Source organism: Apis cerana, linkage group LG11 (assembly GCF_029169275.1).
Source record: "Apis cerana isolate GH-2021 linkage group LG11, AcerK_1.0, whole genome shotgun sequence".
Taxonomy (NCBI): Eukaryota; Metazoa; Arthropoda; class Insecta; order Hymenoptera; family Apidae; genus Apis; species Apis cerana.
The window spans coordinates 2,555,302-2,583,295 of NC_083862.1; the positions used below are offsets into that span (position 1 = coordinate 2,555,302).

A 27,994-nucleotide genomic window follows, 5' to 3' on the forward strand; every position below is an offset into this window, starting at 1 on the left:
TTACTGAAACAGGGTGCATCGAGTCCAGAACCTTCTACAGTATACGTTGATCTCCGCGCATTGCGCAATGACCGAGTATCTCTAGTTGAAAGAGGTAGTCCACATTCTTTATGCCTGATGGAATCAGGTAAATTACTACCCGGAGTGAAGGTGATTATTGCCAATCCGGAAACGAAAGGACAATGCGGAGATTCTCATTTGGGAGAAATTTGGGTGCAATCTGCTCATAATGCCAGTGGCTATTTCACGATATACGGTGACGAGAGCGATTACGCTGACCACTTCAATGCCCGTCTCGTAACTGGGAATACAAATGAAGTTTACGCCAGAACTGGTTATCTTGGTTTCTTAAGACGTACCGAAAGCGTTCAGCAATCGGTTATCAGTGATATTCCCGGCGATACTTCTGCCGAAGCGGATCTTGTTCCTGGCGATTCTGAATTACATGATGCTGTGTTCGTAGTTGGTGCCCTCGATGAGGCCATTCTACTCAGAGGAATGCGATATCATCCGATAGACATTGAGAATAGCGTGATGAGATGTCATAAGAAAATAGCAGAATGGTAAGTGTATGTAAATGTAAACGTGTTCAAAAATTGTAAGTCAATTATTACGATAATATTATTAATAACAATAAGAAAGAAGCAATATTATAAATATAATCCAAAATATAATCCATAATTCTTCTCTTGGTTGTGAATACAAAATATTTATACAATTCACAGTGCCGTATTTACATGGACCAACCTCCTAGTAGTAGTGGTGGAACTTGACGGAAGTGAAAGCGAAGCTTTAGATCTCGTGGCATTGGTTACCAGCGCTGTTCTAGAAGAACATCATCTGGTAGTCGGTGTAGTGGTCGTGGTGGATCCTGGAGTAGTTCCAATAAATTCGCGTGGTGAGAAGCAACGAATGCACTTGCGTGATGGTTTTCTAGCGGACCAACTCGATCCAATCTACGTGGCATACAATATGTGAGCGGAAAACGCAGAAAATGCATTATCTACTGAACGAAAAAAGACTGGTATCGTAGTTTCCAGTCGTGTTTTTACTCCCATGTCGACACGTAGGTACTCCCGATTCGAAATCATAAGCTGCATTTCAAATTTTTATTCTTTCTCATGGAAGTCGACTTTCCTATGGAGAAACTGGAATATATTACAAGGACTCAACGTATTTTTAAAGCGAACGTCGTCCCTAAACAATTTATATTCTTCTTTTGTAAAAAGAACGCGTATATTTAAATTTTTTATCTCGTTAATACGTTAAAGAAGAGTAAGAAAGTTTGTAATACTTCGAAATTTTCAACACTCGGTTATCACCAATCTTTATCATTAGTAACAGAAAGTATTAGAAATAATCATCAATCACACTTTCTGTATTAGAAATAATCATTATATGAACAACTATTAGATATATAATTTTATAATTGAGAAACAGGGACGATATAAAAAACCGCTTTATATATTCCGACAAACAATTTATTCATAAAAAGTCACCAATGAAGAATTCTGCTTCAAATAACGATAATCTTGAGACGACATTCGAAGCATTATTAAAAGACTTAAAAGAGTAACGAGATTTACATTTAATTGCACAATATTAACGATTCTAAAGCCACAAAAAAAGAAAAGAAAGTATAGTGAATCAACAAAATATTTGCACATCTTTTTTTTTCTTTGAAATATCAAACAAAAGTAACATTAATACGAAATATATTCTTTAATACGTTTTAATATATAAAATTAGTATATATTCAAAACTTTCAATTCTGAAAATTTATAATTATTTAAATTGTTTTTTTATAAAACAAATGTTATTTTGTGTGCGTGCTTTTAATATTAAAGCGTGTAATGACATCTTTCCAAAATATACGTACAAATAATTATGAATAATTACAAGTGTGCCAATATTTTTCTTTTTTTATCTTCTTTAATATAATTGAAAGATTTGAAAGTATATCTTAGTTCCATATATTGAAAAATATTAAATGTACGTTTGTATTAATATATATCATTGCAATCATGTATCATATATAAAAATATTTCAAGACAAGAATGTGTGCTAATATTGTTTTGATTCGCTGTATATATGAAATTAATTTTCAATATCTTAAAACTTCAGACTGCCACGGACAAGTATACAGCTCGGACATGATTCAGCTGTTTTCGCTAAAATCGTGCTTTTATACATTATATTATCTGAATGTTAAAATGACGAATATCATTCATTATTTATCAACGACATCAGAACGGTAGTGAGCTTTTTTACAAGATGAAAAATGGAAAATATTATTTTAACAGAAACGAAACTTTAACGAGTATATTTCATTACATAAGAAATTACACTCTATGAAAATGTGAATAATTATTCCAACAAACTACGTACAGGTATATATAACTATGTCTATTAGAAAAAGTAAATGAATTTGATACACTTTATCGTAGAGTCGTGTAGCTTAACAATTTTTTACTACGTAAAGTAATGGTTAGTTAACATAATCATACTATTGTAACGTTTTAAAGTAAAAAAGTTTTAACTATTAACATTTTTTCTAATATATTGTTGCTGGAAAAGCATATGCAGTTCGCTATCGCTCTGACTAACTAATTTTATTATTATACATTTCGTTTAAACAAATTTCTATGTTGTTGATATCTTACAACGATTTCATATGAATCGATTTGAAAATATGACCGAGTGATTTCAAATTAGCAACAAGTTTAATTATATTTAGCTGCGTTGCGCACAACATCGCACTTTTATACGTTTTAAAATATTTATATTATATTCTACAGCACGTAATAAATTTGAAATACGGTATGATATTTATTCCAATGTACTTCTTTTTTATATTAACGTCCATAAAAATATTTTTCTTTTTTTTCATCTTGAAAAAAAAAGTACATAGAATAATATATTTTTAACTTTGTGAAATTAAAAAATGATTTATTACGTGCTGAGAGGGTACACTTTAAAAACCATCTGGAAACCCAATTACTTGGCCAATTTTTCCATAAAAAAAAGAGACCAGGACAACAGTAAGGCGAATTCGCATCTCAGGGTTTTAGATCGTTTATACGAACGATAATATAGAAAGTGAAACTATTTAGAACAAAGTCTTTTGGATAACATTTAAAATAAAAAGCAAGGAATACGATAGCACAAAGCATTCAAGCAAATATACAATCGAAGTAGATAGTATCGATGCGTCTTACTCTGCAATTTCAAACTTTAGTCTATATGGAAAAGTTACCCTCGAACTATAAATATCGGTGAATATACGCGCCAAAAATTTACATATGCGCTAACTTTCTTTTTCTTCTTACCTTTTATGCACAAATGCATTCTATTTGTGAAACTGGTCTATTTGACTAAAGCTCAAAGTCTATGTAAATCAACAATACTACGATGATAATCGACTTTTAGGTTAGAATTAATCGAATCGATGATCATATTTTATTTTTTACGTTATACTTTACAAAATATTGGAATACTTATTTTAACTTCAAAATTTGATCGATGAAAATTATCTTTGTGTTTTATTTTATTCATTAACTGAAATTTTCATTTAATTTTCGTATCTAAAATTTCATTATATACAACATAATTTCGCTAATCAATTTTTTTATCTCTTACAGATTACATTGTATTGTATGTAGTTATATTGTATTCTCTCTTAAAACAGATTATTGATTCTCAAATTAAGAAAAAGGAAACGAATGAATTCAGATTACAACGAGTAAAATATTGAGAATATATAGATTATCATTAGCCTACCTATAATTTTTTACAATTCTGTTCTTTTATTTTGTCTAAAAATGAGAAAAAGATCAGAATTCCAATTCAAACCTAAAAGTCGAAAGTCCTATCGTTTCCTTCCTCGTTTCTTGGAATTTTATTATTTTTGAGACTTTTTCTATTGATATGTACATTTGTTGATAGTTTTATAATTTTATACTCTTATTTTAATATAACACATATAACTACAAGATGTGCACTGTTCCAAGGGCACTGATTGTTGCAGAGAGAAACACATTGCGATTAAAACGAAACAAATTTGTCAATTTTTTTTGCGTTAAAGGCTCGTATTAAACTTCGTATGAAAGTAGACACGTATCGTCATTGTTCTACATATCATAATCTTATTTTTTTTATTTCACGCTATAAGAATGTAATTTATATTCAATTTATTCAAGATTTCAATTGCATTATTAACAATTTTTTTTAATAAAATATAAAATTTTATATGAAATAAAATTAAAATTAAGGCCTATTTTTAGAATGAATAAATATTTTGTATAATATTTTTTTGTATAATAATTGTATCATTATAAGTTTATTTAAGATATAAAATCTTTTAAATCTCAATGCGTTTGAATAAAAAAATTAATCGCACAAAGCGTGTCTATAGTGAATACGAAGTCATTAATTAAATAAAAATACGAGCCTCATAATTGAAAGACGCTTTATCGACGAACAATTGCGATCATCGACGATAACTTCATTAGCGTGCGTAATTCACAAATTACAATTATCCCAGATTCCGGGCGTCCATTTACAGGCGCCATGTAAATAGGTATAGAAACAGGCGTATTAGAAATCTTTTTTTTGACACGTCTTACATTTACTGTACTCGTATTTGCAAACACAATTTTAATGTTTGTTAATACAAAAGTATTTGATTATAAATTTTCTTTTAGCTAACTTTGATAATTCATAGTAACACAGTAAAGAATCAATAATTATTTGATATTCACAATGAGAAGAAAATGTAAAACGTTTCAAGTTTTAAAGGTTAAGCACGGTTTTATCGATTCGTTTCCTCCTTCTCTTTTCATTTTCGTTTTTTTTTTTTTTTTAATGATTAAGGTATCGTGCCATGTCACCTTGCGTCCTTTTGCACTTTTACGCACAAAGAAACGTCCGTGATAAGAATAACGATGCGCGTCACTTTACATAATCGTACATCAGTGTTCACCGTTATTTTATTTAAATAATAACTGAACAGTGAGATTCTCAAGATATTGAATTATATACAAAATGTACACATAAATTTGAGAATCCGCGCAAAAACGCTTCTTTGTACGTAAAAGATCTAGAAATACAGCGGTGCACCCCGATCACAGTAGGAATGTGCAGCGTCAGGAAATTTTTATCGAATTTGACTATAAAAAAAAAAAAAAAAAAAAAAAGAACCCCGTTATTTTATGTATTACGTAGTAAAGATTTTTTTTTCTCTTTCTATTTCGATTATACTATCTACTTACGAAATGTCTTCGTATCATTTCCAAGTACAAATCGAAATCATATTTTTCTCACTTGATTGTTCATTCATTTGTTATGTAATCGTCTATTTAACGATCTGTACATCTTCAGGGTATTTTTATCGAGCTATATAACTGAGTGAGAGAGAGCGATTGAGAGTTTTTTCCACAAAAATGTTTCATTATAAAGAAAGTATTTTTCATTGACGAGTATACATCATGATAGATTTGAGCGATAATTTGTTTGATATTTACATAATACACGAATTAACCGACCATCCGCTAAAATGGGGTTATGTTACGAGAGAATCGAACGAAAAAAAAGAAAAAAAACGTTACGCAATCCTACGAGTGGGGCTGAGAGTGCGTGCGTGCGAGGAACCTGGTTGTATTATGTATAAATGTTGATAACTAGTTGATAGGAACGTGAAAAATACTTGTCACACCGTTAAATGATTGCGTATTATCACGTTCAATTTAGAACAAGGAGGTTAGGTTAGACCGATTGTCAAATCTTTGGACCTCTTTGAAAAATGGTATATCGCGTAATCCTGGACCGTGTCAAGTGGTTCTAGGCTGTGTAAATATTATCCTTGTACCCATGCGTTTAGAGGTTATTAAGGTACAATATAGTTTGTACGTTGAAATATATATTATATATATATATATATATATAAATATTACCACACACAGAGTACTAATATAAACGGTCGCTGTCCTTACCGTAGAGCATTTTGCCTGTATCAATCGGATGAAAATATTAATATTTCGTGTATTCATCTCCCGTTATCCAATATTATTCCGTTTTTCATTCCTCCTTATCTCTTCGATTGAGACGAGGGAGGAATGAAATAATAATTGAAAAGAGGACAAACGCGATATCGAAAAACGATATAGACATCATAGCGATTTCTATAGTCCGTAGCGGACTTTTTCCTTGTTAAAAAAAAAAAAGAAAAAAAAAAAGAAAAAAGGAATGAAAAAAATGCAACAAAGGACATGATTTGAGTCCTTACGGAACGATCGTGTACTAGCGTATCACGTGTTGCTTCGTAAATTACTCGACCCTTTAAATCAAGCGCCTCTTTGTAATCACTCGATATTCACGAGGAGCTTCGCGAGCTACCATCAATAAACGTAATGTACATTTTTTGCAACGAGCCAGATTGTTTTACGTTTCCCCATTATACCTTTCTTTACATAAGACACGATAAAAAAGTGTCGTATTATTTATTAATAAAATCAATTCAAAAAAATATAATATTTAAATTAAAAAAAGCTTTGTTTTTATATTTTATTTTTGTTCAAATCTGAATTTTGTAGAGAAAAAAGATATATATATATATAAGAAAATTAATTTTTATTTTTTAAAAATTGCTTTATTTTTGTCAATTAATTAATGTTTTTTTATAATTATATCGCATAATTTATTTGATTGTATGCAAAATCGTAAATAATACGTAATTAAAGAAAAAACTATCGGAATAATCATATTAATTTTACGTTTATTTTTATTTATAGAAATATTTTAAAATTATATCTTTAAAAAATATGATAATTATATAATATTTATTGATTAAACGATAACTGTTAAATCTTGATAAGCGAAAGGTAAATGACTATATAAACTGATTGTTCTGTTATCTGTAAATATAAACATACATTTCAGCATGCATAAAAAAAGCTATAATTTTTACGTAAAATCGTAGTTTGAGATCACGTAAAATAATAATTATAATATAAATATATGTGTCCTTTGCAAATATTTTTGAAATCAATGAATTTTTATTTCATTTATAAAAATATAAAATAATCATGAGCTTTAATTCATAACAATTTCAATATTGTTATAAAATTGATTAATTTTGTTTTTTAAAAATGTTCATTTTTCACTGCAATTGAATTACATATACATTATGTCTGTTAAATCAAAGATTGGTCATCAACTACATACATCGGCCATCTATACGAGAACAAATAAAACACATTTTAAATGAAAATCCGTTGTATCTAATTTAACAATAAAATTAAAGATAATTTTAAATACTTATATAATACATGATTATAATACAAAATTTAAATTTTTAACTTGCTATTAAAAAAATCTATTAAAAAAACGATTTTGATTAAAAATAACTGTAATTAATTACAATTAGGAAAAAAAAATCACCCCTGTGTATAGAGGCACAAATTTGAGAGAACGACAGTGCGTAACAGGCTTTAAACTACACCAGTTCGGAGGTTTTCGCGCGATAAACAGCGAAGCGCCATGATTGGTCGGCGTAGAAATTTGATTCCGTTTCATTCTTTCCTTTTCTTTCTCTCTGTCTCTCTTCTGGTTCGCGTCCACCGGCCGGCGTTAAAGAAAGACCGAGTAACGTTTCCCCAGGGAAGTCGTAAACGACGTCCAGAGAGACTCGAACCGAGCAGTTCCGAACAGTCTGTCAGAGACGGTGCTTTCGCGAACACGATTCTCGTGCGTCGCTTCGTAAACGTGTGTGTACCGGTTCAAAAAAAGTTGTTACACACAGCCTCTAGTAGACCCCTGGCAACGCGTTGTCGCTTGAAAACAATGACTGTACGTTCCAGTGGTTAGAAGTAACGAAGAAATTACTGGCACATAGCATTCAAACCGTCTTTTTTTTTTTGATCGAGGCCAGACGGCCACACTAGCTCTAGGAACGGCTCGACGCGTATCGATCTCATACAAGGGTATGTAAACATTTCGATTTTTCTTTTCCGATCGATCGTTGCATGCTCATCAAGTGAAAGGTTTTCTTTAATCCAGAAGATTCGATCAACATTTCGAGAGTAATAACTTTGTGTTTAACTTTTATATATTATTAAAATATATTGTTTCGTCGTATTTGATTATATGTATCAGTAATTAATCGCCATTTTAGTTTTTATCATTTGATACTCGATCTGTTGACAATTTTCCGGTAATATAATTACTTATGAATTATCACTCAATGGTATTATAATTCTTATCTTAATTGTGTTTTACCATAATTACAGTAATTTATAATTATTAGTAACACAATTGATAACATACTGACTAATATTTCGATGTTGGATTATCGCATATTCGATTTTATTGGTTACAGACATCTTATTAAAATAGTACGCTGTTATCATTTTTTATGAAAAGAGCTATTGTTGTAACATTCATATTACATACAAACATATTCTTTGCAAAAGTTTACATTAAAAAACGAAATCTTTTGCTTATTTTTCAAACTTTGAAACGTGACATGCGCTGACGTTCAACACCGTGTTACATATAGTATATTGTATGCACATGTGCACATAACTATAGTTATATTTTTCTTTTTTTCTACATAAATGTATGTACACATAAAATTAATTTCAATAAAACTATGTTCATTATGTACAATACGTATAGTATTATATCGTACATTGTACAGTACATCGAAATATATGTTTGTAACACACGTGTGCAACTAAAATGTATACGCAGAATGGTCGAGTTAATGTATTCTTGACAAAGCCAGTTGAACTGGATTTACATATTTTAGAATAAACCGTTGAACGGACTGACATTTCAAATTTTAGAATTCTATAGATTATATGTGTGCATTCGCTTATTATTTTTTTATTCAGTTAACTACATATAACCTAAGTTAACCTATACAATAAAAATTATGCTGATTAAATATGAATATATATATATACATATATATATAGATAATGATATAATGAAATAGTTATGTATAATGAAATACTTCGTTATATATAAATTTATATATTATAAATTTAAAAAATTTAATGTATATATTAATTGTGATATTCTTCCAATAATTCCAATAATAAATATTTTCGCGTTTTATAAATTCTAAATTATATATTAAATTAATTTGAATAAGATAATTTAAAAAAATTTCTAATTTGTAATATATTTTTTGAATTTATTTTTTGAATTTTTTGAATCTATTTTATTGTTAAAGTATATATATTAATGACTTCTTTTTCATTAATTCTATATAAAAGAATTATTAAATGATTTATTAAAAATATTAAAAATATTTTGTGATTTAATCATGAATTTATTCATAAAATCTATACTATGTTAAAAATGCTAATTCTTTTTATAATTCTATATATATATATTATAGATCTCTATAGATCTGTGAATTGATGTATATTTCTTGAAGATAAACAAATTTATGATTAGCAATTAAGCAATTATAATATAAATATTTATAAATTGTCGAGTTTTTTCATAAAATATCATTAATAATAGAATAATTTAATAGCTATAGTTAATGATTAACTTTCATATAAATTTCTTTAAATAAATTATTTTAGATATTTATATACAATTGGAATTAAAAATTTAAATTTCATAAATCAAGATGAAGATATTTAAAATATTTTAAAATATTAATCATCATATAATGATTGATTGCATAATATGTACAATGACCCACAAAAATATTTGATATATTATCTACAAAAAAATTTTATAAATATAAAATAAACTTTATTTACATTATATATACATTTTTTAAATATTATTAGTACAGATACGTTATAGATACATAATAAATACATTAAAATTATAAATTGTAAAAATACTTGAAATAAAATGTATAAAAGTTTATAAAAGTATTTAAACGCGTAATTTTTATTTAACTTTAGGTAGAAAATAAATAATTATATTTTAATTTATTTTCATTTCTTTTAAATTATTTTTTTTTTCTTGAAATATTTTCTAATGTAAATTTTGTTAATATATATTTTGTTAGAAAAATTATTTATAATAGTAAAGTTATAACAATGTTCAGCCATTCAAGGATTAATAAAAATTATTATTAATTATTTAAAATTTATCTTTAAAATTAATTATAATCTTGAAGCTTATGTTTGTAATAAACATTTTATAACGAAAATATATATTTTTCAATTTTTCAAATAATTATCAAATTTAAAAAAAATTTATATATCGTAAATTTTTGATAATCATATCTACTTGATATTTGTCATATTTTACATTCAAAAGTATTTTCTATATATAATAAATGTTCGAATATTTTTATATTACTATCCATTTTATTAACTCCATTAAAACATGATTTAAACTCTTCTAATAACATTCTTAAGACTGCATTCTTTATACTCTGATACGTGATGAACATCGAAAACTATCGGTAACTGGCAATGTTGCATTACCTATATATATATTTTGCTTCGTCATAATACCCTTTCCATTTTAAATGGATAGGCAATGGGAAATAATAAATAATACGCTTGTACGTATATATTCGGTACGCGTGAAGAAACGATTGCGACAAATCATTCGGTATTCCCGGAACGCACGTTAAAGGCAGATTTAGATAGATGCTTGTTCGAAAAAATTGGCCACGTGGCCAATGGCCTTGGAAGAAAAAAAATTCGTAAACGATATTTTTTCTAAACGAAATTCCTAAACGAAACAAAAGTAATATTAAAAAAAAAGGAAAAAAAAACTAGCATGTTAAGTGAATAAAAAAAAAAGACGAAAGACGAAGCAAATCATTCGCTTGACACTTAAGCATACAGACATTTCGGTTCTTGTTTATACAAAAATCAAGAAGTCACTTCGGTGAATAGGTACATCCGCCGAACGAGTATAAACAATATTGTACACGTGGCTCACCGAGACTATTAGGTTATGTTCTCGTAGACAATTTGCGAGAGGTTTGCCTCCACTTCCTTCTATTGCGTTGTCTAACCGCTCTTGACAATAAGCCGAGATTTTAATAGCTAGAAAAAAAAAAAAAAATTACGTAATTACTAAGGAATGCGTTTAAAAAAAAAAATTTGCGATAGAACATGCCTATGTGGAAACAATAAATAATCATTGGAGCTTTCTAAGAATATTTCGTAAAATCTCTGTTGATAAAAATAACATATTGGAGAATGCTAAAGTTTGATATTATATTATGTAAGTTATTTCGAACATGTACATGACAACGTCGTACATGACAGTCTATTATGATTTTTGTTGGCCCAAATCTTTGACATACATCCGTATATTTATTCATTGGAAACGAAGTCGAATTTGTGGTCATAATATAAACGTCTGTGCAGACATGGAACTGATGATTGATTTACAACTGAATTACTATCCGAGTTTTCCAACGAAATTCATTGAAGAAATGAAATATTTCGAAATCGATAAATTTTTAAATGATTTCAATTTTTTTTTCTATCGAAAATTTTACTTTTTTTTAAATTATATCAATTAATATTTCGATTTGAATAAATTTTTATTAGCGATTAATCTTTTTTCATGATAGTATGATGGAATTTTTAAAAACGCGTTTTTGAAATCATCAATAATTATATGCTTTATTAATTATTATGCTTTATTGATAAAAGTATTATTTCAACGAAATCTCGATCTGTTTGCGCGTTTAATCTCATTGCGCGCGTTTAATTTATCGTAATATTCGGTAATAAATTTTTCGCGTCATAAAATGACCGATTAGAAATATTTGCTTTCTGAATTTTATGTTTTTATTTTAGCGAATTTTTACGCAAAAGTATACACTATTATTCTATAAAATAAAAAAAAAAGAAACAATTGATTATATGTAGAAATATTTGTGTTTGAGACATCAAGCAACAAGTAACACGAGAAGGATAGATTTCGAGTTTTGACTTGTATATATAGTACACATATTGTATACCGTAAGCTATCCCGCAATGTGTACTTAAGTAGTCTGTACAATCGGTTAAAACCGGTGCGACGATTCTTGACAATTTGTCGGGTCAAGCACGAGCCAAGCAAACGTTCACGCGAAGGGAGTGATTATCGACAACAATTTATTTGATTCGAGTTTTATATGTTTGCGTAGTCTGTTGTAGTCACGAGTTACGGTCTCGCTTTCAATGAGCTTAATCGAGCCGGTTAACACGCGACATTTCGTCCCAAGATGAATCATCGCGATTAACATTTGGAATTCGTTTAACAATTTCTAGGAGTGTTCTTGTGATGATTCTCTATATTATATAACGTTCTTTCTTATATGTGCTTGAATACAATTAAATTATAATTAAATTGTACACAATAATGCATATTAAATACTAGAGATAAGTAAGTACGTGCAACTCTTAATCGTCTCTCTGAACATTCGGGACGGATCGGTAAAATTCGGGTAAGATCGGGCGAGATCTCGATACTCCTATATTGTGCGGAATATGATTCTTCGATTTAGAGTTTAAGTTAATGATTTAAAATGGGTAATACTTTTTGAATACTATTTGATTAATTTGAAAGCTCGAAGTTCATCTAAGATTAGAAAAACAATGATAAACTTTTATTAATATTTAAAAATATTAGAATACATAAATTTTAAATTAATTATATTTTTCAACGTATGGTATAAAAATTAATATGTTATCGATTTTTTTCAAAGTAGCAACATTGATTCTAAAGGGATGAAAGTTTTATCGCGCGTGAATTTGATTTATCGTGTTATTATAGGAGGAGTTTTCTTGTGTTTAATGAGAGTGCTTATCAATTTGATAGCAAGGCGGATTTATTGAACCGTAGATATTATGTACTGCTATTATGATAATACACAAGGTTTGTATAATTTTCATAATAATAGAGGGAAAAGTTGTCACGCTTACTTGCTCGCGATAATCTTAGCTTCGATATATTGATCGATCGATATCGATTCTTTCCAGTTTTTAATTACCGTTTTACCAATTACATATTGATTCATTCACTATCATGCAATAAAAGCGTATATAAATTTGTGTTAGAATTATTTCCCGTACTAATTTATTGGCGACCAAAAAAAAAATATTTTTATTTATTTATTTAAACAAAGTTCGAGTAATGGTAATATAATTTCACGATTTAACAAAATATACTTTCAATGTAATATTAATTAATATAAATAATTCAAATTTCTAAAATTTTATGATATCGTTATAATCTTAATTGATAAAAAAAAAATTTTAAATGAAATTTGACATGTGTTAACAAATTCTTTAAATTTTAATTCAACATTTCTATTGACTATATATATATGTAGAATATAAATTAGATACGAATGCTTATCACGCAAGATGTATTAATAAAGCTTAATAATGTGTCTTCCTGCATCTGTACGCATAAATTTCGCTTGCAAATTTAAATATGGTTTTTCATTGAATTATCTAAGCATACATTATCGCGAGAAAAATATACTTGTTGTTCTTCCGTCAAAAATTATGAAACATTAGATTTCATTATGCCACTTCAAACGATTGCAATTTTTTTAGGTCAATGAAGACATTTATTAAACTCAGGCTATTAACTATTTTTGAAATAATGGAACGTAAAACAAAAGTTTTCAAGTAACTTCATTGACAACACAATTGATTAGAATTATTTTTCATTTTATCTTTATAGATTGTTGGTGCACAAAAAACAATTGTTAAATAAAAAAAAAATTATAACAAAATATAATTTAGGTAAAAAAGTAAAGTAGTATAAAATAGCGATTAATCCTCAATATAAATTTGGAATTTTAAATTGATATCACGTTGTATAATATCAAAAAACATCAAAAAAGTAAAAATTTCTATTCGAATTATAAGAATATTTAATTGTATTAAAAAATATTATAAAGCAAAGATTAAGGATTATTCAATATAAATTGACGTGGTAGCAATAATTAAAAATAAATATACCAAATTAAATATCATGTAAAAATAAATGCAAAAATAATTATTACCACTTTGAAAGAAAAAAAAAATTTTTGATGAGAAAATTTCTTAGATCAGTAAAACATTCGAATACAAATTTTAGGTTAGAATGGCTCTCAGGAATGAAATGTGGAAAAAAATAGCGAACATAGAGTTTGCGGGCCAAAAATCTGAAAGAATTAGATCTCAGTTTCTCTCATATTTAAAATATCCGTCTAACTTCTAATTATATTTAATATATTTTGTAACTGTGGAATTTAGTATATACACCATATTACGTGTGCTATAAAATGGAAAAAATTAAAAAATAACTGTTATAAATTTATATGTACAATCGATTCCAATGTTTAGTTTGAAAAACCGTTAAAAGTCTAGATTGAGGAGATTTAGTGGTTTTGTGTTTATCGATATTTCTTTAGTTCTCTCATATTTCTTGTATATTTCCATTCTACCAGTTCACCGTTTATCCTGCGAGAATCTTGGTTAAAACTTGGCAAGAAATATTCAAGGTTAGGTTACATTGTTGCCAAAAAATAAAAGGTAAAATGGATGGTTATGTATTTAGAAAATCAATTTTATGAAAATCATTTTATGAAAACTATTCCAATTGAATATTGTCGAACTTTTGTCAACGAACTATTTTATATTTTATATAACTATTAAAATTACCATGGACGGAAACGAGACGATTCTTTCACAAAAGTAACGGATCAATTATTTACATAAATCTTTTCATTTCTAAATTCTATGGAGGAAACACTCTCGAGATGAATAACAGAACGTTGCGAAATATTATGTACGTAGACGAGAAAGGAACGAATCTATTTATCACGCTCGCATCAGAATATGCTTAGAGTCCGTTAAAATTGCACGTCCCTTTCAATGACCTTTCATTCGCCATTTTCCTAGCGCAGAGTCGATTTTGCTATAGCGTCGTAAAGAGTAAACTTATGGAAAACAATTTTATACGTATCCAAACGTAGCTTGCGATAATATTTTTCTTACCATTATTATTATTACCGAGTACTAAAATAATAAACCTCCGTGATCATTACGACATTGATTGATTCCTTTCCTGCGCGAAACTCAAATGCGATTAAAATTAATACCCTGATATAAACAATCTTACGTATTCTATTTTATAAGCTTCTTTTCTTTCCCGATATTGACAAGTTCCTTTACACAATCTTTAAACAAGAACATTTCAAACGTAATGATAAAACCGATTGTACGATATCAGTTAATTCTCGAACAGTAAATCGTCTAACAGTAATCGACTGCATATAAGTGTCGTTTTGAGAATTGCTAAATTACTGATCATTGTATTCGAAAAATGATATTTAATATCATCGATATATTTTTGCCGCAATGATCTTCTATATACATGTGTGTAAAACAAATCGCGAAGAGGTTATTTTTTATTTGAATTTTCGCAACGAATAGTTTGCAATTATATTTCGAATACAACGTCGTATTATATTCGATTATAGCTGAATTTCTTCTTAAATGGTAGTAATAAACATATTAAGAACCACTGGCGAAAGGTGAGCGTCACTGCATGGCTGGTGCATAAGCACAAAGCTGTAGAACGATATTCGATCGTTGCACGAGCCGGTGGTAATCGGCAGACTGGTCACAGGTAGTCGATTCACCGATGAAGTAGAATGGGCCGAGTGTCTGGCGGAGTACTATTGGGGGAAGGGGAAAACAGTGGTGTTCTGTGCCCGCGATTCAGCCGTACGTTTCGTCGTGGTTGTCGTCGATGTTCTCGTCGTGTCATTCGTGTCAGTCGGCCGTGTAGTCGTCAAGTTGATTTGCGAAGAAGTCCGCGCATTGGAGTCCGATGGATCGCTTGTTCCATACCGGCGTTCCTACTGCGCAAGCCTAGACATCGAACTATCGAGAAAATAGAAGAGAAACGCAACCCAAAGTGCCGTGTTTCCCCAGGTATGTAGCTAAGGGATCAGCCTCGAGCTATACTGGGAATCTAGCTACAATTTCACTCGACTATCATTCGTTATGGATATCTCTCGATTTCATGAATTTGACGTTTGTTTAAAATGTTTATATTCCGAAGAGAATATTCTGGCAGAGAAAGGATTCGGATTAAAATTAATTGTAAGATCGGATTACGATAGATCGACGTGATTGAGTAACCTTGAAATTAATTGAATTTAAGAGGAATTCTTAAAATTTGTTTTTTTATCAATCCATATATCACTTTCGATATTATTTTTTTTTATTAACTTGTGAAAATAATATTAACGATGATGATGATGAAAAGGGAGGAAGTTATAAGAGTGATAAGTTACAAAGATACGAATACAATAAGGTGTCAGAATATTAATAAGAGTTTGAATAAAAACGTATTATAAAAGAAGCGCACGATATAACGGAAATTAAATAATTCGATTAATTAAATTATAATTAGATTTGCGATCACGAATCTTTTGTAAATTCTTACGGTGTATTTCTATATATTCCACGAATTTATTTTGTGCAATTAATCCATCAAATGGACTTATATTAAAAAGTCAAAATAACATACAGGATAAACTGTTTGTTTTGAAAACAAACAAATCGTAAAGTTCTCAATTGAAACGAAACGAAACGAGACGGAAACGAAGCAGGAAAATTATTTTCGACAATTTAAATTTCCGTTAAAAGTGAAATGTAAAAATTTGAAATCATCGGGCGAATCTTTTTCGATTCAAAAGCGAGGTGAATGTTACGCGAGATTAACGTGGCAGTTATTCGACCGTTACCGATGCAGCGTGTTTGCAATTCGAATTTTCGATCGATAAAAGGTATTATTACAGGTATGTAAGGTGATTCTTATTACTTTTCGCAATATTCGATTTGTTCAGAACGTTTTATTTTATTGCCACACGGGCATCGATAATACAAACGATATTAATAATTTGTAATTACGTTTTTACGATTATGTTTATGATCGAAATTACAGGGAATTTGAACTCGTTCGACGGGAAGTACAAATCCATCGAGCATGGTCGAAATTTTTTTCCATTCTGGCAACAGTTAGTCGCTCGACAAATTGCAAATACGGCGAATAAAATTATGGAAAATTTTCTAAATTCTTTCGAGTTAAATTTAAACTTAATTGAAATTTATTTCTTACTATTTATATAGTATATACACGTATACTGTATAATAAATATGGATGTTTCACGATTAATCGTTCAACAAGTTTCACGGATCACAAATGGAGAGGATAAAAATTATAAAAATTTTTTTCGACTCTAACAGTGGTTTAAATTTACAATCCTATAATACCGAGCGTTCAATAATTGATCATTCGACAAATTTTACAAATTTTTTAAACTTATAATCTATAGACCAGATGCGTTTTTTTACTTGATTACACGACGAATCGCGAGTTCGGAGGATTGAAAAATTCAATTTACATAAGAATAAAAAAGTTGGATAAAAATTGTTCGATGCTTCCCCCGGACGAAACATCCGTGTGATCTAATCGCGGAGCAAAGATAAGAAAGGGTGCAGAGTTTAGGGTCAATAAACTAGATAACCGCGCAATTACAATCACGCATACATTTTTAGGAAACAGGGTCCAAGAGCTTACGCAAATTTACTCGTGTCACGATAGGCCTAACACACCGATCGATATCAGTCCGGTATTTCTCGTTTGAAATGTATGAAAGAGCTTTCCATGTTGCGAAACGCACTTATTGTCAGTATAAATTTTCGAAGCGAATCTCGAGCGATTTATTAAACTGGTTGAGGTCGGCGGACTTTTCACAGTCGTTGAAAAATGCAAATAAATCTCGCACTTATTATGCAATCGTTGGGATCTGATTGATACGAAGCGATTTCCAATAATGCTCTTTATTAATAATGAAGATTTATCGCTCTGAACGATACGAGTTCTATGGTTCGTCTGGCGAGTGATTTTCTGTGAATAAAATTGAAATAACTCACAAGTGTCTGTAGTTAGATCTATTGGGGAAAATGGAAATGGAAGATTATCAATAATGATTGTTTATTAAGATTTATCGCTTGATTGGAATAATTTTCGGTAAATATTGCGGTTAGATTGAAAAAGAAATAGGAATGGATGATAATTGAATGGTTTATCACGATATAGCTGCAAGGTGAAAAAAAAAGCTTGCAGTCGTTTGGCTTAAGTACTTAAATCGGTTACGTCAGGTGGGTCGATGATTGAAAGCAAGCTTCTACCGAGTTAAAAATTACGCGCATGATGGATGTTTCGTCGAAACACTTGGCGCATGCGTTCTTTCAACATTGCGTTCTTTTCATAGAAATATTTACGGATTACGTTAAGCCAGAAATTGTATTTTGTTTTATATCTTTTCATTGTATTTGTTTAATTTAATTACCTTTACTGTCGGAAACAGAAGAACATGAAACATTATTCATATTTCATAGTTCAAAAATTTAATCATAAACCTCTTCAAGAAAGAACCTCCTGACATTTTATGAACGTTACATTCAACGTTCCAAGTTAGATGACACTCTCATGTAGAATGTCATGCGACTGATCAGCTGATCAATTAAAAAGGTAAATAATCAGTGATCCATAAGACGAGGGCAATATTATCTTAAATAGACAGCGTAGTTAACAGTGTAGAGTGGACCAGTATCAGTGCATCGCTTCGACGAAGCTAGTCGCGGTTTTGAAATTCTTTTTGAATTTTAAAAAATTTCGAACGTAAATAAAGAATATTTTAAATCAAAACAATATATATATATATTATTTTTAAATATTAATAAAAAAAAAACATAGTAGGGAAGTTATTCCAAGATGAAGAGAATAGAAACGCGTGAATGATCTAGCAGCGACAGGTGGGAATAAAGGTGTTTGCACAATATTGGATCGATGTTAGCCTTAGCATTGTCGACGCCCTTAGCATTGTTTGGTTCGCAGACGTCAACGTGCACACAATCAATGATTAGCCCTGACCTAGCCTCTCCTTAACATATTTATTATATCCCCGTTGCTTTCTTTTTTCCTTTTGTGTAGATTCGTTTTTTTTTTCTTGATATTTCTTTCTCGGAAGAGAAAACGAAATTATTACAAGTATTTAATTTTGCCCGAGTCTCGAAAATCAAACTTCGGAATGGATCGGTAAAATTCGGATATGATCGGCGGTACAAGAGATTTCGCCCGATCTTGGCCGAACTTTTTCGACCTATCCCGAACTCCTTAATCTCGCATACACGCATGTCTAGAAATTATAGAAATATATATAATTATATATAAATCGGTTGATAGATCGATCGTAGTCGAATTTCTTCATTTCCATCAAAGAACAATTTTTTTCGTGATATAAACGAATAAAAAGTTAATCGTGAGAACGATGAATGTAAAGTTTTTCTCCGATAACTAACACTTTGCGACAGCATTGTGAGAATTGGAATGCGCGACATTTGACGAGAAAGTTGTACATATATGTATATCCGTGTAATGATATATTAAAACTTTATATCTATATATGTAACTATATAATTAAAAAAAAAATTGAAGGTTATTTGAACGATAAAAAAAAATTATATGAATGTCAAGTTCTAGAAATGAAAATTTTATTGTAGAATAATTCGATTCTCTGGCCAGTTGTATGTCGCGCGACCTGGAAATGTATATATATATAGAGAGAATTGTTGAGACTAAAATACAAGCGCGATACCGAACGTTGCTTCGCCTCGCGTCGCTATGATCCCTTCGAAGCGCCAGCACACGTGCATACACGCTATACACGGAGCTGCTACGACGTCGCCAAGGACGTATATATCGAAGACACAAAAGCGTCTATCATTTGCATAGGGCGCACGCCGTCTGGAGTGATCTAATTTTCAGAAATATCACATTGTTCATGACATTATTATTACGAAAGATGATGTTTGTCCTTGATATAAATATTTATATTTGATGACATACTTGGTTTATTGTTTATGTAAATTAAGTTGGCTGAAATTATGTTAACCTATTATTAAACATAAACTCATAAATCTTTCGCAAAGTCAAAAGTTTATCGTATGCACAAATATTCGCGATTGATAATATGTATATATGTATACATATAAATCATAATGACAAAATTAATTGGTCTTAAAAAATTTTATAGAGAATTGAAAATAAAATTTTTATCAGATAAATAAGAATTATTAAGTAATTTAGTGCCTTGTTAATTAATGGATCAATTAGATTATAAATAAATAAGTTTTATTTTAAAGTATTATTTTTTTTTAAACTTTTTTTTGCATTTTCTAATAATCAATGAATAAAGGTAAAAAAAATTACGTTATATAATAATTTTTTTTTATTAATTTATATAATTTATATTTTTTATTATAGACTCAAAATTGTTATCTTTCATCTCTCTTTATGGAATAATGTTCAAAAAAATGTGTTGTCTCAAATTTTGCTTTCATTAATATAAAGTGAAGAATTTTATATTTTATACGATAAAAGATAAAAATCTACGATACGATTTGCATCGTATATTTATAATTTTATTTATTTCAAGTTTTAAATTATTTAGAAAATTTTTTCTTCAGTTTGTTCTATTATCGTTGATCGGTAAGACGTGCTGTTACGGTCTGATCAGAGAACATTTTTAGACGAATAAACATGCAATAAATGATCGTTGCATTTTGTTTGCAACGCTATGCAACGTCTCTATATTTTTAAAGATTTATCCAGATTTCAATATTAATTATTCTAATTTTTTTTTTATCGTTATTGTTAGAATCTACTCGCGAGAGATGGCATTAAAATTAATGATAAAATTAATGCTTCACCTTTACGCGATCCAAAATAAAAATTTCAAGTAAATTTTCGTTTAATAATAATATGAAGAGATGTGGTATTAGAATAAATTTTTTTACAATGAAAGTTTTTAAAAAAATCAAAGTTTTGTTAATTAAGAAACGACTTTCAATTAATTTTAATATCAAATTTAGTGAAATGTGCAAGTTTTTTTTAAATTTCTTAATTAACAAAAATTGTTCACGCTTATCCTAAAATTTCGACATTCTATCTTTTAATAGCCATTTCATTTTAAAAGTCTTCGTCATTAAAAAGTTTATTGTAATATTGAATTTTATCATACTTTCATCGAATAAAAATTTAATTAACAATTTTATTTCAGATTAAACGAAGGTGAAATGTTAATTCCATCGTCAATTTAATACTTTAACATCGATATTTAGAGATATTGTCTAGGGAAAAAAAGAAAAAATAATTTAAAAAACACGCATAAATATTGATGAAATTAAATTACCTTTGTATTTTTCCTCCAAACAATTCTTGAAGAACGATTTTTTTTCCCCCCCTTTCACCATAAAAATAATAATAAAAATACTCCCTTAAACCGGATAGTTTTCGAAATTAATTGCGTGGACGCGTCACATACGCCTGCTCTCGATCATGTGATGACACGTTCTCATGTGACGGAGGATTAAATAGCATCGGTGACGAGTCACGAGTCGAAAACCATGCGGCTGGCTGCGACAATTGAGGGTGGAAAGCACGAAAGAATGGAGAACCACGTGACGGAATTTCTCGTCGCGGCTAATATTCGCGTTCATTCGGTTTAATAACGGCGTTGATCACGCCCATACAACTTCGTTAATTGAGCCAATTAAGATCCGTGTTATGTTGTTAATTCATCCGAACCAATTCTCTACTGCGATGAAAATTTCAGCTTGATTACCCCTTCTATTTGTTTAATTCTTGCTTCATGGAAAGTTGCACGGATTTTCCTGATAAAAGATAATAAAGATATTAATTTATCTGTAATCAAATGTTTTTTTTTAAATAAATGATAAATTTTGACTTGTAAGATTTCGATTTCGTGTTAAATAAAGTCAATGTTTTTTCTTTTGAGGTATAATTTGCTTCTGTATATATTCAAATAAATAGAGCGTCCTCTGTGTATTTAAAAAAAAGAGATTTAAAAAAAAAAGAAATTTTAAATTAATACGATTTTATTCTCGTGCGATAGCCGTTGAATTAATTAACGAGAGGACCGTCTATGATAGTCCTCTACACAGAATATGTAAATGTAGTTATATTAAAATAAAAAAAGTGCTAAAAATATTGATTAAAGAAACGATAGCAGCAACCTCTAAGAGAATAAGACTTAAAAAAAATTTTAAATTCTTTTACGTAGATTTCTCAATGATTTTAAGGATCGAAACAATAGATATGACATTCAAATTGTCCTAAGTTGTTTATTATAGAATATAAAGATATTTCTTATTTAGGTTGAGTTAATAGGAAAGCCTAATAGACTCGAAATTAAAATGAAATTCTCGTAAATTAGAGGTTCATAATTAACTTTTACGAAAAGGTTCGAAGCTTGATTTTTCACGGTAATTCGAGAACGCGTATTCTCACGGAGCAGGTGCCGGTTTTTTCTAGGAAAACATTGGAGCTTAAACATCGAGCTCCTTGACGAAGAAAGACAACAGATATAGCGAGAACAAGCGAGAGAAATAATGTATCAGTAATAACCGAGACGAGGCAATGTAATTATTATTATATTATATTATTATATTTAATTATTATATTATATTGAATTATTATATTTCTATAATTTTCATCTTATCTTCTTAAAAATAATACAATATATAGATTGGTGAAATTCTTTCCATAAAATTGAGATAATAATAATAACATAAAATTGAATGATTTCTAGATACTCGTCTGAAATATTTACATCTATTATTAAAAAAAATTCAATTTATACAGTTTTGCCTGTTCAATTTGATATAGCTTTTTACTTATTTTTATTACAATATTCCTTGTTTTCGTTAGATTAGATTTAGATTAGGTTGCGTCGATTGCGAGATTATATCGAATGCGGTGATCATGCTGGATAATTGTAATCGTATTTAGGCATTACGATCTTTAAGGTTATTATTGTATATTGCACGGATAAATCCTCGAAACAAAACGATTCGAGCCAGTCAGAGAGAAAGGAGCACGTCGGTTTCTCCTCTAGCGTGTCTTTTGTGGCACAAGGTTATGCAATCAGGGAGACTCGAGGTTTTCGACCTGATTTTATAAATCTTCAATATCTGTGTCTCGTGCAAACATACATGTCCTTTCTTTTGCTACACACGTGCTACACCGCTTCGGGCGACATTTTCATTCTCTCTCTCTTTCTCTCTCTCTTCCCCCTCATCTCTCTTTCTTCCCTCCTTTACGGTTCGTGTTTCCCATCCTTTTTTTCACGACGAAGAAACGGGTTTGTCCATATTCGTCTGAGTCACGTAAAAATTTTCCATAAACATAAGAACAGAATTTCTTCTCTGCCGAAATCATTTTAAAAGTTTAAATTCCATTATTTTTATGAACGGAAAATATTTATATCGAAAGAAATTATTATATACACTAGAAAATTTTTAATTATTTACTGATCTGCATCGATATTATTTTGATGTCTTTTCGAGTTAAATTTACAATTTATTTACGAAAAGATAACTTTTAATTTTTTTTAATAAATCTTAAAAATCAAATTTTTGTGATAAAAATAAATTGACGATTTTGATGTAACGAAGTCATTCTTATTTTTTTTCACCTCTTTCAATATTTGAAAATGTGTATTTGTCGAGTGATATTAAACGATTTGAATAAATGATAGTCAAATAAAGTCACGTTAGCGGAGTAAGTTAACTAAACAAGTCATCTTTATTTGTCTCTTTTGCAAATTTTGATGTCTGGAAGACTTGTCACATTCCTGAATTATATCACATATGCAAATCAGTTCGTGCTGATAACGATCTGCATTGATAATCCGATCAAACTGAAGCAATTTATAATATATTCTTTTCATGCCTCGTCAAATATTTAAATCAGAATTTGATTTAACGAATTAATTCGTACATCTAATATTTACATTATTTCTAGAAATGTATAAATTCGATTTCTAGACTTTTTCAAAATCAAAATTAGATTTATAATTGTATAAACCGTAATGGATTGGTGAAATTATACTTAAAATGAACATACTCTAAATTCAAACTGAGTTAGAATATTGTTAAAGTTGGTCAAATATTAAATTGTTGATTTATTTTTTATTTAGATTTTGAGAATTTTTAAATCCAAAAATAGCGAAAAATTTATGGTGAATTCGAGTTTTCCCAAGTTTCATCAGAATTTTTGAACCACGAAAATAAAAACGAAAGTTTCAAATTTCCGGAAATTATATAAAAATTGATTTCCAAAGTTTGAAATCATAAAAATAGCAAAAAAAATTTGCATCTCAAAATGTTCAAAGTTTCGAACGCTCCGTCAATTTTTCCAATTCAAAACTAAGAGAAAAAGTCTTACTTACTATGTAACAAATATGTAACAACGCGTGTCGAGATATTTGTCTTGCTCTGTTTGGAGAGCAAACTACCAGATCAAGTGAATCAATAGCGCAACGGTGAATCGTGTGGGTGTGTTAAACTTGAATTCTCTGGCGACGACACGATGAATCACATACGTATTTGCCGAAATTATTTGTTCCTCCTGATAATGAAAAGATTCCGTGTCAGAATTAGAATAATGCAATTAGAAGTTTGTATTAAAAATAAATCCGGGTAAAAGATAACTGCGACAAGTGTTGAGAAAAGAATTATTACACGAAGTGTCAATATGTAAATATACGGGGCATTCTTTGGAGGATCGATCGATTCTAAACGTCGAAACAAATACAAAAGGTGATGTACGAAAATGTCTGTTGATGCTTGTTCGTTGAATTAACAGCTCTTATAAAATAACTCTGTTTCGTGTCTTCACTTTACCCCATTTCTCTCTCATTTTATCTAACGTGAACTTAAACAGTTTGTAATTTAATAAAATAAGCCTCAAACGACCAACTTTTGTGTTTTGACCCCTAGAATCGATCTTTCAAAGTAAAGTTTTTAACATATCGATTATCTTATTGACAGTTTTTTTTTATATTTAAAGTTGTTATCAAGCAAAAATGTTACTTGTACTATTACAAATTATATTTCATTTATTTCTATTCCATGTATGTTAACGATATTTAATAACATCTCTAATAATAATTTTGAATAAGAAGAAATAGAAATTTTAATCATTTATTATCGATATTTGTCGTTAACGAATAATCGAGTTATGAATACGTTAACGCCCTCTACAATATTTTTATACTACTACTATCTACATAAAATATTGTTCGAAAAGAAACTTTAGTATCATCTAAAAGGAAAAAGAATTAAAAGCAAACGTGAATTTAATTTGGAGAAAGGAAAATAGAAGGACAACATACTAATTCTTAAATGATTCAATACACGAATGAATATGACCCAGTAATGTTCGATGAATAAGTAAATCCGTATTATATACTGATAGTCATAGACATGTTTCGTGCACCTTCTCTCGTTTTACGGTCTACCACGGTTTAAAATATTCAAATAACGTGAAATTAATAATACGAAGCTTACATAGAACAATGAAAAATGTTTCTATAAGAAAATAAGTTTTTTTTAAAAATTGCGTTATTTCAATCACTTCTTATTCCTGTCTTTTTCGATATATTGATAACATTTTATTTTGAACATTTTGAATATATCGAAAATTCTACTATATCCTTAAATATTATTATCAGAGATGATAACTTTGAATAAGAAAGGATTGGAATTCAAATTATTTTCATCTCAACGATATTACCGATCTCTATCGATAATCACAATTCTAACCTTAACCTTTCTTTCTGCTGTATTATTAGCTTGTTTGAATTTTAAGTTTCAATGATGAATTCAATCAAAAGTTGAGAACCATTATATGAGCCAATTGAAAAATATATCATTGCATTATATATATTAAATCATAAATACTGTATTATGCATCTCGATATTACCGATCTCTATCGGTAATAATCATAATTCTAACCTTAACCTTTCTTTCTGTTACTATTAAGTTTTTTGAATTTTAAGTTTCAATGATGAATTCAATCAAAAGTTGAGAACCATTATATGAGCCAATTGAAAAATATATTATTGCATTATATATTAAATCATAAATACTGCATTATGCGGAATTAATTCAACGTCGAGAACTGATTAAAATACGAATCGAAGTTCAAGGAATGAATATCGTTAAACGTATTACATAAGAATTGCAGAAGGTCAGAGAAAGTTTGGTTTGTCCTTTATATTGGCAAGAGAGCTGGAAGGGAAGATAAACAATATTATTACGTGGTGTTCGATGTATTTCGAAGACGAGTAAACGAGGTTTAACAAGCTTCCTTTCTTTAATATTTCCTACACGATACCTCCTCGTAATTTATTATTGACTCGAGGCTCGAATTCGTTTGCATATCAAGTTTTCCGTGCGAATTACATCTCTCTTTAAAATAGAAGGTTATACCTGACTTAATACATCGATGATGGACACCGAGGGAAAATAAGAAACTGACCGAAGATATACGAAAGCGGAATCACGATTCTGAATTTCATAAGAACTGCCGGTTCTTATATAAGATTTTCATTAATAAATAAACAATAAAAAATTTTTATCTTTTCATTAGTATTATTTTACGAAGTAGTGTCACAATTCAATTAACAATCGAGCATTGTGGTGTGCCATTATATAATTAATTGATTATTAGATATCCCTAGAGATCTTCCCCTAACATCAAGAATGAATTTTTTTTTTCCATTTATCTCGAGAGGATTGTATTTATATTTCAAAATGAATTAGAAGATAATTTTTTTTTTGCATATGAAGAACGTTGCAATAGAATAGAAAACGCGCATGGTGACCTTCGAGCGCATACATAGTTTCGATATAATGTTAATAATAGAATTAAAAAAACGATAACAACGCGTTTGATCATCAAGAAGTTGGAACGACCTCACTCGAGTGAAAATCGCGTATTATCATTAGAACAATAAACTGGTAGATAAGAAAAGGAAAATGCAATTGCTCGTAATACTGCAACAGATGGTTTGACAAAAGATGTATGCACAAATAGAGTCGCCTTCACGCCTTCGAAATTATCTTTTTATCAAATATTATTATGTTATCTTCCAGGAATAAAATATCAAATGCTTTTAATAAGATCATCAATAGATAATCTTATTAATCTTTTACGTAAAATCATTTGTTATTTTATTTGAATGAATAAAACATTATTTTAAAATCATTAATCAATGGCACGATTATTAATTATACGAAATAAAACACGTGTTGATTTTTGTCTTACAAAATATCGTAACGCGAATATATTAAATAGAGGAATGTTTAGTTTACACTGTAGAAGATTCGGGATCGACCTCGTAGCTCGCATTTTTCGTCGAATATAGAAAAGGACAGCGAGTGAGAAAGAAAGAGAAACTTGAACTGCCGGGAAAAAAACGCGTTAGTGAAACAGACTGATGCAACGGTCAAATTTTTTTATTATTATATTATCTAAACACAAATTTTACCAAACTTATTTTCTGAAATTTCTCTGATTAAAATAAAACCAAACATGATATAATTTAAATTATTTGTACATTTAATATGTTAATAATTTAATTTTAGTTAATAATTTTTCATTAAATAATTAAATATAATTCAAATTATATCGTGTATCGTTTTATTAGAAAAATCTCACGAATAAAAATTAAAAGTAAAAGTTTCATTGGACAAAAATATTTTCTTCTATCGCATTAATATTGTCTCATATTTGACCTCGGATCGGATTACGTTGCTTACACGTCCAGTTTAAAGAAGAATCTTTCACCATCTTATTCGTTTTGCAATTATAAAATATTTACCGTAAACTAATCCACGATGGAATTACGAGGAATTTTCCTTTTTTTTTCCCCCTCTTTTCTTCTCGAATTCCGTAATTTTTCTTATCTCGGTGGGGAAGAGTCGTTCTCTCTAACGTCTAATAACACTTTCGGGTTAAGCATCGTGAATGAAACTCGTTTTTCAAGCTTTCGTTCGCCATTCAACCATCGAGAAGCGAGAAGAGCGACGCCTCTATCTCTGCTTCCCGAACGATTAGCCATTT

At 29.2% G+C, this 27,994-nt stretch overlaps 2 protein-coding genes and 1 long non-coding RNA gene across 19 annotated transcripts in view; 2 read left to right on the forward strand and 1 right to left on the reverse strand.

Moving 5' to 3' along the window:
- LOC108001862 (disco-interacting protein 2) overlaps positions 1 to 6,427 on the forward strand; it is a 53,320-nt gene extending 46,893 nt beyond the window's left edge. For all 14 annotated transcript variants that reach the window (XM_062081398.1, XM_062081399.1, XM_062081400.1 and 11 more), the window contains 2 exons: positions 13 to 563; positions 726 to 6,427. In XM_062081398.1, coding sequence (XP_061937382.1) covers positions 13 to 563; positions 726 to 978 — 804 coding nt within the window. In that variant the 3' untranslated portion in view covers positions 979 to 6,427. The remainder of the gene's footprint in view (positions 1 to 12; positions 564 to 725) is intronic.
- LOC107997220 (uncharacterized) lies at positions 9 to 26,442 on the reverse strand. Its single transcript, XR_001765955.3, has 4 exons — positions 26,359 to 26,442; positions 24,314 to 24,492; positions 21,254 to 21,734; positions 9 to 11,033 (listed from the first exon to the last, which is right to left on the reverse strand). It is a non-coding gene; the product is annotated as an uncharacterized LOC107997220 (long non-coding RNA).
- The window catches only part of LOC107997218 (anion exchange protein 2), a 58,736-nt gene continuing 37,490 nt past the window's right edge, over positions 6,749 to 27,994 (forward strand). For 2 of the 4 annotated variants that reach the window (XM_062081408.1, XM_017055653.3), the window contains exon 1: positions 6,749 to 7,979. The gene's annotated coding sequence lies outside the window, so the exon portion shown is untranslated. Of the gene's footprint in view, positions 7,980 to 15,685; positions 15,921 to 27,994 lie in introns of those variants that run through there. The other 2 variants (XM_062081409.1, XM_017055655.3) reach the window with 2 other exon arrangements.